This window comes from Sylvia atricapilla, chromosome 14 (assembly GCF_009819655.1).
Source record: "Sylvia atricapilla isolate bSylAtr1 chromosome 14, bSylAtr1.pri, whole genome shotgun sequence".
Lineage (NCBI taxonomy): Eukaryota > Metazoa > Chordata > Aves > Passeriformes > Sylviidae > Sylvia > Sylvia atricapilla.
The window spans coordinates 13359754-13379691 of record NC_089153.1 but is presented as its reverse complement, the minus strand read 5'-3'; the positions used below and the strand labels follow the sequence as shown (position 1 = coordinate 13379691).

General features: G+C 50.7%; 1 protein-coding gene across 2 annotated transcripts in view; it reads right to left on the bottom strand.

Annotated features, from left to right (window-relative positions):
* LARP1 (La ribonucleoprotein 1, translational regulator) overlaps positions 1-17775 on the bottom strand; it is a 45260-nt gene extending 27485 nt beyond the window's left edge. For both annotated transcript variants that reach the window (XM_066329218.1, XM_066329219.1), the window contains exons 1-2: positions 17337-17775; positions 1544-1570 (exon numbers count right to left, since the gene is read on the bottom strand). In XM_066329218.1, coding sequence (XP_066185315.1) covers positions 1544-1570; positions 17337-17679 — 370 coding nt within the window. In that variant the 5' untranslated portion in view covers positions 17680-17775. The remainder of the gene's footprint in view (positions 1-1543; positions 1571-17336) is intronic.
* Positions 17776-19938: the final 2163 nt, after the last annotated feature.

The window sequence follows — 19938 nt, the reverse complement described above, 5'->3', positions numbered from 1 at the left end:
TGCTGACATGTAACAAACACTTTCTGAAGCACTATCATCTGCCACAGACACACACTCATGCCCCACCCTGGAGGCAGCTGTGCAAGGTCCCCAACCAGCTGGAGAACAGAGGATGGAGTAGTGCCAAGCAAAGGACATCTCTGAATTCACAGCGCAGGCAGACAAAACCAAATACCCAAAGACGACAGATCTTCAGCAAGGTGGAAAAAAGCCTCCTACAAACTCAACAGATGGGAATATATCTTTGCTCTTCAAAACCCTAATATTTCACTATTACATGTTAAGAAAGCAAAAAAATCTTAAGGGACTTACAAATGTGGTATCAAAGCCTTAATCCAGTGCATTTAGTTGGACAACATGGCCTTCTTAGCTGGCAAGAGCTCTGGAAACAAATCCACAACTTCCATCCCTCTGTGCAGTTCAGCAAGTTGAGTTACAGTGACTCCAGTGTTACACACTAGACCACTCTAAACCAGTGAGTTATTTTTACTGAAATCAGCTTTAAGACACCAGAGCTGATTCCATACTTCCAATGCCTCCTCCACCAACAGTGATTTATCCTCAGGCTATCCATGAACTGGTGAAATGGGATCCCAATCAAAGCCAAAGATGGACATCAGAGGTGGACACAGTGACATGCCTGAGGTGACACAAGGACAAATGAGGCACTGACTTCCATTCCCAGTGCCTTTGCTATGGCACATCTCCATGTGGCACTACAGTTCTGAAACAGCTGACTGATCTCAGTGTCACTGGTAAAAACACAAACGTTTCCTTCAGCCTGGCTGGAGCTTCTGACAATTTGGGAAAGGCAGGAATTGAGATCATCAATATCTGCTTCTGAAAACTACATTCCTTTCCTGATCTGAAACCTCCATTTGGAGGAACCTCCTTCTCCCAGCAAGCTTGCACAACCACTGGGGCCAGGAAGTTTTTTCTTTGCACTGATGGCAACAGTGAGTACTTTGGTTGTCCTTAACAGCAATACTCAACAGCAACACACAGACTACAAGCCACAGGGAAGTCTGTGTCTTCCCAAAGTATTGCAAATTAAAATATGTATCCTCAGGTTCATAGCCACATCCATCTGTATACAGGTAACATATAAACAACAACAATCTGAGTTACATTTGCATCTTGACACGTCAGTGTTTTCAATTATGTGTGATGACCAAGACCTACAAGTTCCCAAACTCCTTCACCCCGGACATCCAAATTTGCTATGCTACAATGTACGGGAGGAAAGAACCTTCCAGCTGCTTAGTCATCACTACATGAAAGCATAAACGATGTCACTGCTATACAGGAATGACCATATATTAGAGGTTTGTTTCGGAAGTTTTTCTGCTTTGGTTTTTGGGTGGGGTATTTTGGGGTTTTGTTTGTGGTTTTGGGTTTTTTTACCTTAATGTCCACTGCATATTCCAGACTATACATTGCATGCACCAGTCTTTTAAGTTTGGTTAGCACTGACTCTGAAGGAAGAGAGGTGAAATGAAGGGGGAAGGAGGTTTGAAGAGCTCCATTTTTATTTAATACATACCAGACTGGCCGTCAGTCGGAAATATATCTGTAAAAGAAAAAAAAAAAAAATCAGTATTGGTTGCATCTGGAGTGCAAATCATATTTAAAAGGTCTCTTCTCTCAATTTGTTTGCTTTAGCTAAACAGAGGAAGTATTTTCTTAGTATCTCAAGTTAAACATCAATCCAGCTTGGAACCCACCTCAATTCAACCATTTGTTTTGAGAAAGATTTTGAAGGAGTCTGTGTTTACCCGAACACGTTGCTCTCATAAATAACCTCCTGTACTGGCTTCTAACAGACAGGAGTGTGCAATAAAAAAGGTTGTTGTGATGTACAAAGATTCACACAACGAGCTACTTGGTGGCACCCCACACTGCCCCTGAGCAGCAATATCCCATGGAAATCTACAGACAACATCTAACAGGGAGCACAGGTGGAAGCCAAAGCAAAAGCCAAGTGAGTGTTCTTCTGGTTGTCCTTGGTTTTGCAGCCACGAGGGACATGAGCAGCTGTGCCTGGCTCTAACACAGCACCTACCCCAGACACACACACCCATCATCAAATGGACATCCAGGGCCTTGGCACATCACCCATCAGACCCTTCCCTCCCTTTCCCAGCTCAGGAGTTTCTGTCAGCAGGCAAAGGCCACTGCACAGGAGAGATGGAGTCTGGGGGGTTCACACCCCAAAACAGATTATTCAGCCTCCCCAGGCTCTTTCCAGTTAGAGGAACAGGCCCTTCTCTTGGGGGGCTTTATGTATTCCTGAGAAGATGTTTACTTCAGTAGTTGTAAGGACCAGACTTTTCATTTAAGGAGCACACAGGACACTCTGTGTGGAAAACCCCTGTTGATAAAGACTCCCCCCAGAATATACGAAAACAGGACTTTCCAGAGAGAAATACATTATGTTTTCTTCAAGGATCTTGGAAGAGGAGGGGGAAGGAAGGCTGCCAGTAAGGCAAGGTCCTCCTGGGACAGGGGCAGGCCCCTGGCTCCTGCTTATCAGCTACCCAAAACACACATTCAGCTGGAAAGTCACAAGAGCTGCAGCAAGGACTACTCGTCAGGCAGGGCAATGCTCTCTGGCCTGGGCTCGGCTCATGCAAAAACACCCCTCTGACAAAAAAAATTCTGTTTCTCTTCCTTTGACTTGCACCATGTTCCAGGCATTCTCAGGCAGGGATGCTTTCACCCCATATAGGAACAGGAAGGACCGAGAGGAGCAAAAATACTCAGAAGTTAAATCAAGATTCTCTCTACCATTATTACACAGTTATGGTCTATGGCCATTTGAAGGCATGCTATTAAAGACAGCCCAGCACATCCAGAACAGTCTCCAAACACTAATCGGGATCCTTTGCAAGCTGTATGTTCTACTGCAATCCTCCACCAGCCCATGTCCCAAATGCATTTAAACATCTTGTACGGTCACTAAGGAGTTCAGGCTTCTACATCAGCAGGCTGAAATACCCTGTACTTCACAGAATCAAAATCGTTAAGGTTAGAAAAGACCTTTAAGATCTCAAACAAGATACAATTTATTTCCCTACTTAAGCTTCTCTGCAAAGGAACAAGGTGGTTACACTGCTATCCCACCTGTTCGGATCAGCTGTACCAGATGTTACAAAAACCCAAAATAAATAACACCACCACAATGGTTGATAAAATAAATTCCTTTGTGCCAGCCAGGAATTTAGCAAAGCCAGGCTTTGGCAAATGTTTCGCCTGCTGAGAAATGCACTTCCCCTGAGGGGTGCAGTTCTCCAGTCTGCATTCCTGCAAGGCTGTCCCACCAACTCTTCATCAAACACAGCAGAACCAGCTACTCACAACAGGTCCAGGCTCTGGACACCACAAATGTCACCAAATCAGGCAGCAGCTGCAGGTGACCCCTCAGCAACATCTTCTATCAGATGTGTCACCACTGGAACTCCAAACTCACATTCCCTCAAGGTCTCCTCTCAGCTCACTGTTGTATTCTCCACTGCCCTGTCCTGTTCCAAATGTGTAGCAAGGCACTCCTGGCTCCTCCTGAGCTCAGCCACAGATCTAAGCAGCTTTGCCACTATATTTATTAGAAAAGCAGTGACTACTCAGTGGCTGAGGTCAGTAGAGAAAGCAAGGACCATTCCTGACAGCCAAGGGCAGATAGGGCTCACATTCACCTCAAGAGGCTTGCCAGGGCAACTCCTGTCAAGGAAAGACACCTGCATCCAGTGCTCAGCCCCTTGTCTGGGAGAGGCTGACCTTGTCCAACTCATCTGAGTTGAGACTGAGAGCACTGGGCTTGCAGGCAGCTTTCCCCAGAGCTGAGAACAAGCACAAAGCAATCAGTTTGCAGGACTTGCCTTGAAAAACGGGGCTGCTGGGAGGACACATCTGAGGCAGGGCTGGTCAGGGACTGGCAGGCACAACGACCCTTTGGGACACCTTTTTCCCCCGCAAGCACAAGAGATTTAAATTAAAAATTAGCCTGCCAATTAAGGGCAGCACCTCAGGTGCCCAAGAGAAGTCTAAATCAGGCAGAGCTTTCTTTTCCCAAGAAAGCCATGGAAGGGAAGCAGTCAGAAATGTGACCAGCAGGTAAAGCTCTGAGCTGCTCTCCAAGGAGCCCACCTCATACACTGCAGGACGGAGGCTGCCTGTCCAGGTCAGCTCCCTTCCCAGCTCTCCCAAGCCTAAAACTCAAATACAAAGGACCAAGGCACAGAGATGGGTTTCTGCTCAAAGTCCCAACACGGAAAGGTGAAGCCAGCAAACCAGCCCACCAATTCCTCCCACCACACACACCTGCTACCTCCCAAGGCACCCTGATGCCAGGTCTCCCAGCACTGTCCAGAAGCTACAGGACAATGCTTCACAGCAGCTCTCCATCATCCCATCAGCCACCTGCTCAGCAGCAGGCAGTTCCTACATCAGACATCATAACACCCTCCCAGCCATGCCCAGCCTGCCCTCCAGGCAGCACAGGGGGAAGGAGCAAGAAATAACAGTATCGCAATGCAAATGAGCAGACCCATGGAATTTGGACCCTACAGTCTCACATTTCCTTCTCATTCTTGCATGCAGATACTTTTGTTTCTCATCGTGCACCCAAAACCAGACTTGGTGTCTGAACAAAGGCACCATAGTCACCACGGGAAACAGTGATCTCTTCACTACAGCACCAGTCTCTGCAGAGCCAGGTATTTCTCAAGACCCTGACCATTCTCCTCAGCCTCGTACAGAATCCATGCAGCCTACAACATCTCAACAAAAAACACATTCTGTGAATCTTCCTGCTTATTAGTAAAGCAGGGTGGAGGATGGAGTGAGGAGGAGGAGGTCAGAGGTGTGGATGGCAGCTGGAAGGATGCTGGGACAAGCACGGAGCATCCCTTCCAGGACCATCATGTGAAGGTGTAGATATGGTACAGAGGTGCTTGCTCTGGGCACTAATACCCAGAGTTGCTGCACACAGAGCCCAGGAGACATAACTAAATTGAGGGCAGTCATCCTTATTTTAGGTGGTGCTGGGGGTGGATCTCAATTTCAATTTTTGCCTGACGGTATTTTTACACAAAGGAGAAGACTGTATGCTAAAATGGGGCATTTAAAGAGAAAAGCTGATGCATCCACACACATACCCTCTTCCCCAGGGGCTATCTGGCTACTGCTGCTATTCAGGTATCTGGGACAGGTCCAAAAAAGTCACCCCATTTATGAGCCCCCATCTCCCCTCTGCTGCTCCCTGAAGAAACACGCACCAACCACTCTCACAGTGCTGAATCCAGACACCCGCAGAAAAAGCCTGTCTTCTCCCAGCTCAGGAGCTACAGCTGGGAAGGGACCTCCACCAGCCCCTTCTCCAGCACAGATACAGACACTGCTTCCTCCTGGCAGGGCGCGGGAGGCAGCGGTTGAAGAGCAGCTCATTATCCCTGACGCAAGAGAAACGCTGACTCGTTATTACAGCAACCTGCAGCCATAACTGCCGAGGGGCCCAGTGCCAGCAGGAACCAGCTCCCTGCTGGTCCCCCACCTCCCACTGCCCTCCTGCTCTCCCAGCGGGGAGAAAGGACCTCAAGAGTGCTTCATGGCAGCTGCCATAGCGCACTGAGTGGTCCCACCACAGCAGCGTGCTGGCCGAGGGCTGTGCACGCACAGGTACAAGCACAGGGACGATGGGCAGCTCCTCGGCTGCTCCCACTGGGACACGGGGCTCATCCACGCTGCCACAGGAAGACACCAGCTGATTTGTTCTGGCTTTTGACCCGTGAAGTTGTAACCAAATCATCCTCCACGTTTTGCAGACAAAAGACTGGAACGTCAGCAAAAAAAAAAAAAAAAAAAATATGACCTCTCCAAGGTCACATGGGGACTCGGCAGCAGGGACGTGAGCAGACCTCGAGCACAAGGGCTCGAAAGCTGCACTGGCTGCCCAGGAGAGGCGCTGGGGAGGGAAGTGCTGGCCGATGGCAGGATCGATTGGTATCTCTCTTCGTAACCCGACCTGCTGCCCAGTAGGGACATCCAGGCAGGGAAAAGGTCCAAATTACACAGTCCAGCATGCACTGCAAAGAGACCAGAGCTGCCTGAATCTCTTCTCTGGCCCTATGGAACAGTTCAAATCTGGCTCCCCCCTCTGAGGCCAAGGCAGTGCCTGCACAGGTTCCCCAGACACTCTAAGTAACACTCAGCAGAGAAGAGGCTGAGATCTGCTAGGGAAAAGTAGCAAAGCAAGAAACCCTAAACCCGAAGATTAGCATGGCCAATTATATCCCTCCCGGGATCTTGTTTGCTTCCTGTTCCCTTCCTTTGTTACCTGCTGAGCAGGACTGGGGAGGGTCCAGCTCTCACTCACCCAGATCCTTCCAGCCCTCTCCAGCTGCCAGGTCTACACAAACACCTCCCATGCCTCTCAAGTTACTATAGGGTATTTACCCCCTCAAAAAGAAGCTGAAGCATGAGACAGATGGATCAATCCTAACATGATGCTGGCTAGGTCCCAAGACACAGCTAAGGCCTGTGCAAGAGAAACAAACAAACAAAAAAAAAAAAAGCTACGGAAGACTTGATCCCAAATCAGTTCCTCTGCAAGGGTATCCAGTCCACCAGTACCTGCTAAAGGGTTTTATGTTCCCTGTCCAGAGGAAAGGTTAGATTCATTCTCAGACACTTCCATCACCTACACTGGCTCAAGAGCTGCAGCCAGTGTGAGCTCTGACATCAATTTCCCACAAACCACATGGAAGCAAATGCTTGAAATAGGTTTTCAGCGTATAAACAGCTGTGTATCAGCTGAAGTTCAGCTGTGGTGCCCCTGCTATTTTCATGTGTTTCAGAAGTACTGAAGACTTCCAGCATCACAGAGTTTCAAGAGGAACAACCCTGGGAAAAAAAAAAATCACCTACTCCAAAATCAGAGCGTCACCAGAGATAACTCCCTAACTAATCCACACCACACACTAAATGAGTACCTCAATGCTGATGGTCAGCTTCCTCCAGACCAAAGGGGAGCAGTGCAGACCCAGCAGGGCTGTGACACCAGCTGAACACACAGTCACCAGCAGGACCAGCACAGTGCCCAGCAAAAACACCTTTCAGAAATCCACATGGAAGAAAGAGGGTCCAGGTCTCTCCTCCAAGAACCAGAGATGCCAATGGGGTTCTGCAGAACCTGACCAGAAGAATGAGAGCTCTCCAAACAGACAGTCCTGCAAATCCAACACTCACATATGCACAGGCACACAAGGAATAACTGGAAGGTCACAGGCTGTTGTTTCTCCCATCCACTTATCAGTGCTTGCACTAGAGAGAACAAACACTGGGTGTTCTCTCCCATTAACCCCTTCCCCTCATCTCCAAAATGGAGAAGCAGCAAAATGTTGCTGCTCCAGAGTATAAGTCCCAACATTCCTGATCATGAACCCAACAAGAGGCTTCAGAGAAAGTCCAAGGCAAGTTAAAGGTGCTGGATTACTCTTGCCATGGAGCAGCTGGTGGCCCAGCTCTTTGCCCCACATCCTTTCATCACCAGTAAGCCTGGAGTGATACCACTGGAGGCCTTAGACCTTCCAGGAGAACAACCCTATGTGAGTCTGATCCAAATGACCAGTCACCCTCCCCAAACTGCCCTTTAAGCCACTGGATATTGAACAGACACTAAAATCCTGGCACAATCAAGCAAAATACATGTCTCAAAGCATCTTGCTGAAATACAGGAGCCATTCTGGTGCGGCCTGGAAGCCAGCTGGATCCCACACTGTAGAAACTGATACAAGATGGTGTTTCCCCTAACAGGGTCAAACTCAGAGCTGCAACACACTTTTCTGTTGCACATCAAGGGCAGACCCAAACTCCAAAGAAGCTTTGCCCAAGAACAGCTTAGCAACCAGCAGGCAGGACAGATGCATCTCCCTACAAAGGAGAATCCATTAACGTACCCAGAAACCCAGTGTCTCCATGAAAGAGGATCCCACTCCACCCCCTCAAATGCACCTACTGGTAAAGCCCCATAACATCAGACAAGGATGCCATAAGTCCCTATGAAAATCCCAGAAACTGAAAATTGCAAGGCCCTCTCCAATTCTGGGCTGGAGGCAGAGGGCTGAGCAGGAGGCTGTAGGATACACAAGGCAGCACAGTGAAGACAACGTAATTAAATCTCTTAACTGAATTACAAATCATCAGACTCACAGTCTGAGGTGTTCCCTCCCTCTGGCCCAGGCTATCTGCTTGGTTTTAATCAAACACAACCATTCCAATCACCCTCCAAAGTCCATCCTTGCTTGGTTCCACTCTCTGCTGATAATTACATCAACTCAGATTTCACCTCCAATTGAAGCTAAGAGGGTTATCTCACTGTAATCTGCCAAGTCTCCTCCAAGTCATCTTCACAATTGTCTTTACAGGTTTTATTTTAAAATTTAAAACCATGGCTCATTTACAGCAGATTCATCCCTGTAGAGTATGCAAATGTCACATTCACCATTCCACAGTTACAAAAAAAACCCCAACAAAACAAAAAAAAACCACACCAAACATCCACAAAAACCAAAAAACCCAGCAACAGTGAGCTTGGAAAGCTCACCTGAGATTGGGAAGCCAAGGAAAAGTCCCCTTTTTGTTCAGCTCAGTGCAAGACCCTCTACAGTGGCAGAGAATTTCCGAACACTCAGAAGATGCATGAGATCACAGTCAGTATTCCCCCGAGCTCTCAAGGTTGAGCTGGGAGTTGGGAAGTGAAATTCAATACGATTACAGACAGTGAAGTCTCATGCTTTGTCATCCGAGCACATGGTGGAGACACCTCCGTGATTCGTCCTTCTGTCTCGCTGGGTGGAACCTCGTGCACAAATATCCCATCACTTCTGTGTCTGTCACAGTAAAAACCTCCCGACTGCATTTTGGGGATGTGTTTCTCCACATTTCACTATCTGCTGCTACAGACACATCATTTCTCAGCATCACACATACTGGTGTCACTCCTTACACTTAATTCTTCATTGTGTTTTTCCCTCTGCTTTCCCCCCTGCACAGCCTTGCAGCTGACCTGCCAACATGAGCCCACCTGGAGATAACACAGCTACGGTAAAGTGCTTCAGCCACTCCTTTAGGTGTCTCTTTTTGGGCTGAATGAGGCCAAGAGCATTTGTTATTGTGGCTGTCTTTATTTTCAATAGGCTCATTCTGTGAGGTCAGGAGAGCTGACACAGACTTTCTGACTACTTGGAAGTGTAACCTTCCCAGTTACAGGCAAGGCATAAAAATTGCAAAGAACCCTAAAGGTGTTGCAGGAATAAACTCAGCTGCTTCTTTTGCAACATATAATAAAAAAAAAAAAAAAAAGGAAGATGTGACCTTGGAGAATCTGAAGAAATTAATTTCCTGTAGTTTAAGTGAATGCTGGCTTATCACACATTTGAGTGTTGCTTATTAACTGTGAGCTCTCACTATTTATTCCGTCACTAGCTTCATCATCTGCAAATGTGCAAACCAGATAGTTTGGTAGCTAAGACTTGTAAAATAATCACTCATTCATATCACTGACCAGAAGCTTTCTAAAGCAGTCTTTAAGAAAAACAAAATAAAAAAGGCTGTGTGATTTAGTGTGGAGGCTGAATATATCTCAAATAATCTGCTTTAAAGACAGTGCTCAATATTTAGCAGCATACCCACCTCTGAGTTACCAGGCAGGTAAAACACCAATCTCCCCACACACCTTTTCTCTTACTTTCCCATCAACAAAACTCTACCCTTCCCTCATTTTTGTGGTTTTTCCAATTTCATACTTGTTTCCCTACATATTTAGCCAGGAAAAAAAAAAACAAAAAAACAAAAAAAAAAAAAAAAAAAAAACAAAAAAAAAAAAAAAAAAAAAAAAACACAAAAAACACAAAAAACAAAAAAAAAAAAAAAAAAAAAACACAAAAAAAACAACAACAAAAACACCTCACCTCTTCAGTTGTTTTTTTTGGGGTTTTTTTTTTCAGGCTCCTTAAAAGCTACCTTATCCAGCCCTGCAAACCCCCTGTTGCACTCACACTGCAGCGAGTCCAAGAAGTCAAATGACTCCCGGGACAGGAGAAGGGGAAGAGCCCCCGGTGTCTGCCCGCGGCTCCCCCGGCACAGCCGTGCCCTGCAGACTGCACAGTCACTCTGCAGGAGCCCGGCACACGCCGCTGCTCGGCTGGAAAAACGTGCTCAGCAGTGTGCCCGGGCCAGGCTCCACTGCCTCCCAGCCCACCACCCCCGGGCTGTGCCCCGTACCTGGGCCGGGAGAGCGGAGCAGTGCCCGTGTCCCACCTCGGTCCGCAGGAAGGACAGCGCAGCACATTTCCGCCCCCGTCCGGCTTCCCAGCCGTGCTTTAACCCTGCCTCGTGTGTCAAGGACACGGCAGGTCACAAAACCCAGCTGAGCCTCCGTTTCTCCCAGTTGCCCCTCGGCTGCCAGAGTCACCAAGAGATCAAACGAGTGACACTGAGGAGCACCAGAGATGCTTCTCTTCCAGCGTCTTCCTCGTTGGACGCCTCTCCTGGGTACCATCAGCAGCCAGGGCTGCTTTGGGGAGCGAGTTGGGAGTGCAGAGAAGCTCCTGCCAGAGCAGCAGGTTGCAGACCTGCTCCCAGCCACTTCAAGGGGTGTCCAGCAGGAAGCAAATGCGCGTCCCCAGGAGCACAGGGCAGGGCAGGCTGTGCCCACCGGCACACCGCAAGTGTTACGCATTCCGGAGGAACCAGAGTAACATTTTCTAGACCAAAAGAACAAAGGGCATTTGTGTCACCTCTGAGTGTCATCAGAATCACACTGAGTGGCATCAAGACCTCAGTCACACCAACAACCACTCCCGCTGACCATTTCTAAAGCAAATATAGGTTTCTACATGGCCGGTTGTGACAAAGCACCCAACCCAGCCAGGGCCACCACGGTCACCTCCAACACACCCTCAGACTGCAGCAGAGAACTCTACCAAACCTTACAGCTTGTCACCACACAAAGGAACAGGGTGACTCAAACCCACAAAATAAAAATAAAATCACAACCACTGTAAAGCACTGAACCCTGCTGTGTGTTCCCATACAACCCTGACACATAAAAGTGTCAAGGGAAGCTTCTGCTCCTAAGTCAGCTTTGCTCCAGAAGGACAGTGAAGGTAACTCTGATGAAGCAGGTATTAGTTGCCAGCCCTTCCTCCCTCTTCTTGCATGTCTCAGCAGAACGTCCCCCAGCAGACGCAGCTTCAATGCTGCAGGAAGAGCTCTTGATCCTGGCAATACCCACAGCGGGTGTCACACCAAAGTTGGGCTGGATGACTTGCTAAGGATGGATCCAGCAGCTCAACCAGCACCATCAGCCTGGTGCAACAGTGAAACCAGCAGAGCCAAAATACACCACACACCAGTTTGCTCAGGAAAGGCAATCCACCCACGAAGCCCCCCAAACTGCAGCACAAATGCATGCTCCGACAGAGCAAAGTTCAGTTAAGATGATCTTCTGGGAACCTCCAATTACAGGATGAGCCTCCCTTTAGAAACATGTTGACACTTGACCACAGTTTCCACAACCTTTCCTAAAAACAAAAGTTTATCTTGCACAGCGTTAGAATTGCTATCAGCAAACCTATTTCCACCAAACGCCTCGTGCCAGGTTTTGCTCCACAGCTGTGGGACATTCATGTGCACACCCACTTCTCTGTTTGCCAAGCAATCGAGACTGACCCTGACCCAAAACTTTCCCCGAGAAGAAGTCTGGTAATTGATTTATTCAAGGCCAAATTCAGTTTCCATTTGTTCTAGTCACCCGCTAGCAATACCTAAATACACAAGTAGCTCCAAGTTCTCCCAGCACTGCACTAATTTCTTTGAAGCCCTTATTTTCCCCTCTCCTCTGACCTCAAGTCCTGCAGCTGCATCATTTGATTCAAGATACTCAGATAAACCACTTATTTTCAATGCAAGGAGATAAGTCTCCCAGCTCTATTCAGACCTCACTAACAAGGACCAGGACCTGCAGAACGAGTGGAACCAAAACCTGGTTTCAAGTGAGAAAAGGAACAAATGCAGAGCTGGCCATGCCAGAGACCACAGAGTGGATCCAGAGATCCATCTCCAGCTTTAGCCAACCCCAGGAGACAACTTCTTGGCCATAAAAAGCTCCACCTAGACAGCACTATCACCATGGGAGAGCTAAGCAGGTATCACTGAGGTTGCATCACCTCTTTCCCCAAGCTCCCTGTGTACACAACAAGCCAGGGATTTGGCTATGTGGAAACTCAGGCCCTTGGTAGGAAGTCAGCAAAGGCTTCAATGCCAAGATGACCAAAGGATAAGTAACATATTAAAGACCATAATGTAAACGTGTATCGCGGTTGGGATTGAACAAAGCTCCCCAGGCCCAAATGGACGAAGGATAACTGGACCTGTAATAACCTGTAAGGGTTAAAATGTTCAGCCTGGTCTAAACAACAAGCACAGCTTTCTATTAGAATGCCCATTCCTTATTTTGCCAAACAAGCACAACCAGAGAAATGGTGTTGGTGATTTATTACAGTCTTGAGTATGTGAAAAGCAACCTAACCCTATCCAAGTCTGCATTTGGCACTGCCCTGAGGATAATTTCACACTGTTTGACCACAGCAAAAAGATCTGGTGTCATAATTTGGAAGGGAGAGCAGAGCATTGCAGCCCCAGTGCCCACATTCCCTGTCCTGCTTTCTGAACTCGATTTGTCCTCACATGCAAATGAAGTCCTTCTGCTGCCCAATCCAGCGATCACCGATACAGCCCTGCTGGAAACCTCCGTGGCACCATGAGCAATATGAAGTTTAAAATAAGAGTTGTGAGGTTAAGGAGATGGTTGGAGACAATCCTTCAGCGAGGCCTTGGACCTGCCATCTGGAACTGGAGGTTGCAGCAGAAGCAAGCACTGAAGCCCAGCAACCAGGGCCAGTGAGTCAGCTCCCAGGAGCTGCGCCGCATTCCCGAGCCTTCTCTTCCTGAAACAAACAGTGCAGAACAGGGCAAAGGTCCAGCACAAAGCTGAAGGGCAAAGGTACAGGGGGAGGGAAAACACTAAACCTCACGGTTTTTTGGAGCAACAAGTTCCAGTTACCCTCATCCTCCCCAACAAGATGGGAAGTTACTTGATTGTGAGTTGTGGGATTGGAAAAAAACAGTAGTTTGGAGAGGAAACTTGGGGCGATGGGGGAGGCCTCCTGCTGCGATAGCAGCTCTGTTGCAACAGCCAGAAGGGCTCCACAATTACGTGCCACGACAGAGCGAGAATTGCCCAACACTTTGGAAATAGGTGTGTGCAGGACTACCAAGCTGGATACCTGAGCAAGCAGATGTGTGTGTCTACTCTGAACGCGAAGAAATGCCAATGGTAAAGCAAGCTTCCCATCCATCTTATCTCCTGCACTGGAGGCTGATTTCAAGGAAAGCCCTATGGGGAGTTAGTCAGCAAGGGGTGAGATGCTAATGAACCTTCCCCTGCCTTCTCCTTAGCACCGGTAGCCAAGTCAGCTTTGGCTCAGGCAGAATAAAGCAACATGCACTCTCAACAATAGTAAGCTCACCCCTGGTGCTTGTTGCTAGTAACTAAGGTGTGCCTTCTAGAAAGTACTGCTTATCCACCCAGCACGTTTGCCAAACAGCACGCAGGAAACTCTGCTCAAGAAATCAAAGCACCTCCTGCATCTCTACTAAGAAATACACCACTTTCCCTGGCCAGGAACTTGTAAGGAGAATTTAAAGAGTTAGCACAGGCAAAGTTCAGTGATTGCAGTGCCGGTCATTAAAACCTGCATGTTCTTACTTCCAAGAAGTAAATGGCTTTAAAAATAAAGAAGTGCCAAGTGCCTTGATGCAACATTTCTTGAAATACATCCAGCAGGTTTTCAAAACGGGGTGCTGTTAACACCTGTCCACACCAACGCTTGCATCAGCACCAGCCCCAGCCCTGGTGCAGGGCACAGTGGAGGAGTACAACATGTTCCAGAAGGTCGAGCTGTCTTAACTGCAAGCCATACTTCTCATCTAGAGAGGAATTGAAGAAAACACTTTGAATTTGGTTTATAGCCAGTAGTGCAAAGCTGGTTTTGCCAGAAAACGCTTCCTTCACTACCGCAGACACACACAAACTACCATCATGTCAGTCAGGCTGCTGGCTGCATTTATTTACATGATAAGAAGAGAACATGTAATAACGAGGGCATGGTCACACAGACCTTGCTACTAGATCATTAGAGAGTAAAAATGAGGCATCATTACAGCTCTGCAGCGTCCCTCACAAAGCAATCAGCAGTGTCAAGTACAAGCTTTGCCATGTGTATCTCAGGACTCAAAGGATCCCCCCTCTCCTCTTTGCACCTTGCACCCTGATGGAAACACACATGAATAAAAAGGCAACGTGCATCTTGTAAAGAGACTGTAAAAATTTTCTGGTGTGCCACTCCAGATGAACCTCAGCCTCCACTCACAGCATCAGCAGTATCACTGCTGTTTAACTCGACCTAATGGCTGTCCCACTTACTGCCAAGCCATTATGCTTTTGGGACGTTAAGAAGCAAGGAGAGGCTTCACTTCAAGAGCCCTCCTTCCTGAAAAAGCAGAAACGCTTGCTTGAACATCCTATTATATTACAGGCTTCACTGCCAACTTCAAGCATAAAAATCCTGCAGCAGGTAACAAGACACGAGCTTTTAAAGGTAAATTCTAACCCATGAAAAAACGACCCTGGTTCTTCAATCTCCCAATGCACTCAACTTGCCCAGCCATGGCAAGTCAAACAGTGCAAAACAAGCTTCTGTTTTGACCACCTGGAGGTGGAGTTGCTAAGCTCTTCCCTATCCATCTTCCAACACAGAAACTCACCAAGATCTTGCAGCAGAAACTCACCAAGATCTTGCAGCAGAAACTCACCAAGATCTTGCAGCAGAAACTCACCAAGATCTTGCAGCAGAAACTCACCAAGATCTTGCAGCAGAAACTCACCAAGATCTTGCAGCAGAAACTCACCAAGATCTTGCAGGTGGCTCTGTTTTCCCTGAGCTCAACGCTTTTCCTTTTATAAACACCAATCCCAACGCAATCCATTGGAGAATGCGTGGACACATCAGGAGAAGGTCTTGTCCATTAAATCTGCTCTACGGGTCTATAATTAATATAACCATTTAAAAAAAAAAAATAGGGCTTTCAAAGCCTGTAAAACAAGTCATAGAGGGATCCCTTTATCTTTACAGAGCTGTCTTCGCCATGCTCTCTGGTCTCTTTGCTACCTCTGGCGGATCAGGGCTGGAAACATTTAGTATCTCCAGTACACAAGCACCGCACTGGGAACACTGCTGGATTATGAGCAAAGGCTCTGTAAACTCTGCTGAGAAACCAAAGACTTCCAGCAGCGACTTTCCAGAGTTCGGAAGCTCTCAGTCCCACTGCAAGCGTAGAAGAGTCACTTTCCTTCGGTGATCCTCCTGGAAGTCACTACAACACGACAACTCACCTCACCAGCTGATTCTTCCACACAAATTCACGCTCCAGATCTTTTTTGGTAAGTGTCTGCCAAAACAAATCCTCCACCCAATCAAATGAAGATACAACATGAGTCTGCAAACTCTACAAGAAGGTGCCTGGGCGCAGGGCTGCCAGGCAAGGTCAGCTGCCAGCCTGCCTCTCATGGGAGCTCACCAGCCGTGTTTATTTTACACGTTTTCTCTTCTGCTAATGAACAGGCAGCAAAAGAAACAATGGCCCAAGAGAGGAGAGCCAGGCAGCAGCACTGGGGGCACTGCTGGAACCAGTCGCTGCTGCCAAGCGTCCCGGACACCACCACTAACAAATTCCATTTTTTAAACACCTTTGGGAATACAGAGACAACTGTGCTGGGCCCAAGGACAATTCTGAGTGTTGCAGCATTACTCCCTTACCCTACAACTGCGTGGACACGCTAATGACACGCTCTCACTCTCTCCTTCAAAAAATCATCCCAGGAGTTGCAAGGGCCTCCTGCTTGTGTTGGGCAGCTGCCTCATGGCTGCTGATTCTGACAAATCACACACCTTTGCAACTGACGAGCCTGGTAATTAATCTGGACACCCCTTACGCAGGAGATTCAAACAGGAACATTCAACCCTGCAGTTTTGCATTTCTTGGTTTATTTCTCGGGATCGTTATCTCAGACGGCATCACAATAGAGTGCAACCTTCACACAAAGGAGCGATGTGACCAGTTTAGTGTCATAACGCACGAGGCGAATGCAGACAGCGACACTGTCCTGGATTTCCTTAAGCTTTGCTTATGTCCATGACTACAGTGACAAACCACCAAACAATCCGAGCACAGACCTGGCACGATTAACTTGTCCTCTATGCTTCTCATTAAGATGACAGCTTTCTAGGTGGAAATTGCAGAGCTGCCCATCTCCCAAAGATCAATAACTCTGATGAATCATCATGCTAGGCAGTAACAGCTCTTACAAAACACTGGCACGTACAGTAATCGGGAATCTGATGGCACATCTGGCAGCGTGATTTCAGCGTTAACACAGACAGGTAGAAAAAGATTAAGTCTTTCCCAAACAAGACGCTTAGTGAAAACTTCTGTTGTTTTCGCCTACTCCCGATTCACTTGAAGCAGGTACGACGGGAGCGCAACACCCATCCCGACAGGCGAGGAAATGGGTGCTCTGCAGTTTCAGCCTTTGCTGACGACAGCAGCGGGTCACGGGCGCGATTTGGACAGCGCAGCCCCTCCGCTCCCCTTTTCGGGGACCCCCGTTCCCCGGCCGTGGCCCTCACCCGGGGCAGCGATCGCGGCGGGCAGAGGCGCGCCCGGCCGCGGCCCCCGGCCCCGCGGCCGCCATGAGTCGGCAGAGAAAGGCGGCGCGGCCTGCGCGGGGGAGCCGCGGCCGCGCACACGTGGGCAGCGCAGGCCGCGGCCCGGGGAAGGGCCCCCGCGGGGGCGGCGGGGCCGCGCTCCCGGGGGAGCCGCACGCCGGGAACCGACCACGTTGCCGGCGCTGCTGCGGCGGAATGCCGGGAGCGGGAGGGGAGGTGGAGGAGGGGGGGGGCCGCGTGTCCGCCGCCGGGCCCGCCCGCCCGCCGCCCTCCGCTCCCCGCCGCATGGCCGGGCCGCGCTGCCCTCCCCGCCTCGTGGCCGCGGCCGCCGCTCCCCCCGCGCCCGGCGCGGCCCCCGGCCCGGCGCGGCCCCGCAGGCCGCGGGCGCGGCCCCACGCCGCGTGTGCCGCATGGCGCGGCCGCCCGGGGCGCGGTCGGCGGCGCAGCCGGCCTCCCCCCCCGCCCCGCTCCCGGCGACCCCCGAGCACCCACCGGGAGGCGACTGCCCGTTCACGGCCGGCGCGTTCTTCGTCCAGGGGTTCACCTTGGGCGGCGGGGCCTCGATGAACTCCCTGCGCCCCGCGCCGCCCGCCTCGCCGCCGTCCTCCGCCTCGCCGCCGGCCCTCAGCAGGCTCTCCTTCTCCTGGTTGTTGCTCTCCTCCTTCTGCTGCTTGGCGCTGGGCGGCCTCGGCGCCGCCGGCCCGCCGTCGGGGCCCATGGGCGGCTCGCCCTTCTCCCGGCCGCCGTCCTGCGGCGGCTTCAGCACCAGGGCGCGCTCCTCGGCGGGCAGCAGCGGGGCCGTGCCGGGCAGCAGCGCCTCCACCTGCGTCGCCATCTGCGCGCCCCCGAGCCCCGCCGGGAACCCCCCGACCCCGGTGCCGCCGCAATATGGAGCCGCGCGGGGACCACGCGACTGCCGCGGGGGCGCGCACCGCCCGCCCGTGCGCGCCGCCGGCGAGGGGAGGGGCGGTGCGGGGCGCGCCCCCGCGGGGCGGCCGGCGGCGCGCACGGGCCTGATGCAACGCCCGGCTGGGCCGGGGGGGCGCGGGCGGGGGGCTTTAAAGGGCACCGGCCCCTTCCCCGGCCGCGCGGCCTCGCTCCCGGCTGCCGGAGGCCGCGCTCGGGCCGGGGCTGCCGCTGCCCGCTCGGGGGCTCCGGGGACCAACGCGCCGCTGGAGCTTCGGCGGAGTCTCCCCGGCCGGCGGCAGGCAGCAGCCGCGGGATAGGGATGTTCTCGGCTACTCGAGCCTGGGGATAACGGGATAACGTGGTTGGAAAGTGCAGAAAGGGGCTCGGTGCGTGTCCTGGGGAATCACGGAACCACAGGGACGGTCAGGTTGGGCGGTCTGGTCCCACCTCCCTGTGTAAACACGGTTGTCCCAGAGCACATGGCAGGATTGCATCCAGAGGTTCTGGAATATCTCCAGTGAGGGAGACGCTGCAGCCTTTCTACGCTCTGTTCCGGTGTGGGTCAGTGCACAGAAAAGAAGTTCTTTATATTCAGGTGGAACTTCCTCTGCATCAGTTTTTGCCGTTGCCTGTGTCCTATTGCTCAACACCACCGGGAAGAGCCCTGCTCCACCTTCTTGGCACCCCATGTTTAGATATTTATACCTATTGATGAGGGAGAGGCCACCTCTCCTGTACCCAGCAAAACCTTTGTTTGAGTAGGCTAAAAGATTTAATTGATCTCTAGCTGATAGAATGTTGCTTGCTCATCACCATCGTTAATATTCCTGGTATTTGTCCTCAATTCTTGAAGGCAGCAAGACAGTGACTGCAGACCGTGTGTGTATGTGCACACGAATTATACACACTTAAAAGGCAACTTGCATTGCTGATACCATTTAGCACAACGTGCCTCATTCACAGCAGCCCTTACTTGATGCCTTTTTTATTCAATGCAAGACTCTCCCAGCCTCTTCCCTCATCACAGCAAGCACACCACTCTGCTTCTGCCCAGAAAGGTTCATCTGGAAGTCCCAGCATGTCCTGCAGCCCCAGGGACACATCTATGCAATCCCTGCAGGAGACCCGTCAGCATGACAAGGCACTGAAGATGTAGCTGCCAGCTGCTGATGCGTGGAGAAGGATGAAAAGCTGATTTCACTGTTGGAAGGAGAGAAGAAAGTGAGAAACAAACATGAGCTCAGCACAACATTTGGAAGGGCAACAGCATCAGGGCTTAGGGATCCATGGAGAGAGTCCCAGGCTGTCAGGGATGCTCCACTGAGACCATCTCAGCTCTCTGTGTGCCCTGGTAACCAACCTCTTGGCTCAGAGAGTACCCTCCTGTGCCACAGCCTCAGGGATCACCAGCAGTTATCCCAAATCATTCAAGAGTTTGGCCAGTAAAATTCCAAAAGGAGGTTTAAATATAACTCCAGTAGGGAGGTCTGCTGGCCTGGCTGCCTCAAAACCTGAGCTGCGGTAACCCAAACCACATCGTGTGCTCCTGTGCCTGGTTCCTGATGTGCCAGGGAGGTCCCTGGCTCCTCACGAGCATGACTTGGGGGCTGCACAGCTCCCAGCCAGTCTCCCACCTACACCCTCTCTAGGAGCAGCTCCTTGTGTGGGGATCACAGCTGGGTGAGGAAGGTGGCTGCAGCCAGGGGACCTGCAGGCCAGTGGTGTCCCTCAGCTGTCCCCCAGCCAGGGTGCAGCATTCCAGCTCGGTCCCTTTGGGACACTGCTCTGCTGCCACGTGAGTGGGAACGAGCCCGCAGTGGCCGAGAGCCAAACTGGCTCCAGAGCTGCCAGGCAGGAGGGAGCTGGGTGAGTCTCACCCTCATGCCATGCCCGGCCAGGCCAAACCCCAGCAGGGTTTCAGTGTTAGAAAATAAATGCATGAGTGAGGGGGGAGAGAGGGAAGTGTCCATGCAAGCTTCTTGCATCAGCCACAGGGACCTTGGCATGTCAGCTCTCAAACAGCCATCCTTCATGGGAAGGGAAGCTGGGGGTGCACCACCTCCAGCTGGTGTAAACACGCTGGCCACGTCCAGCAAGCTCCATGTGCCCCTCTCCTCCCTTGGTGTCCTCACCTCTGCTCTGCCCAGCATCCACACCACTTGGATATTCTGCTCCTCCCTGCAGG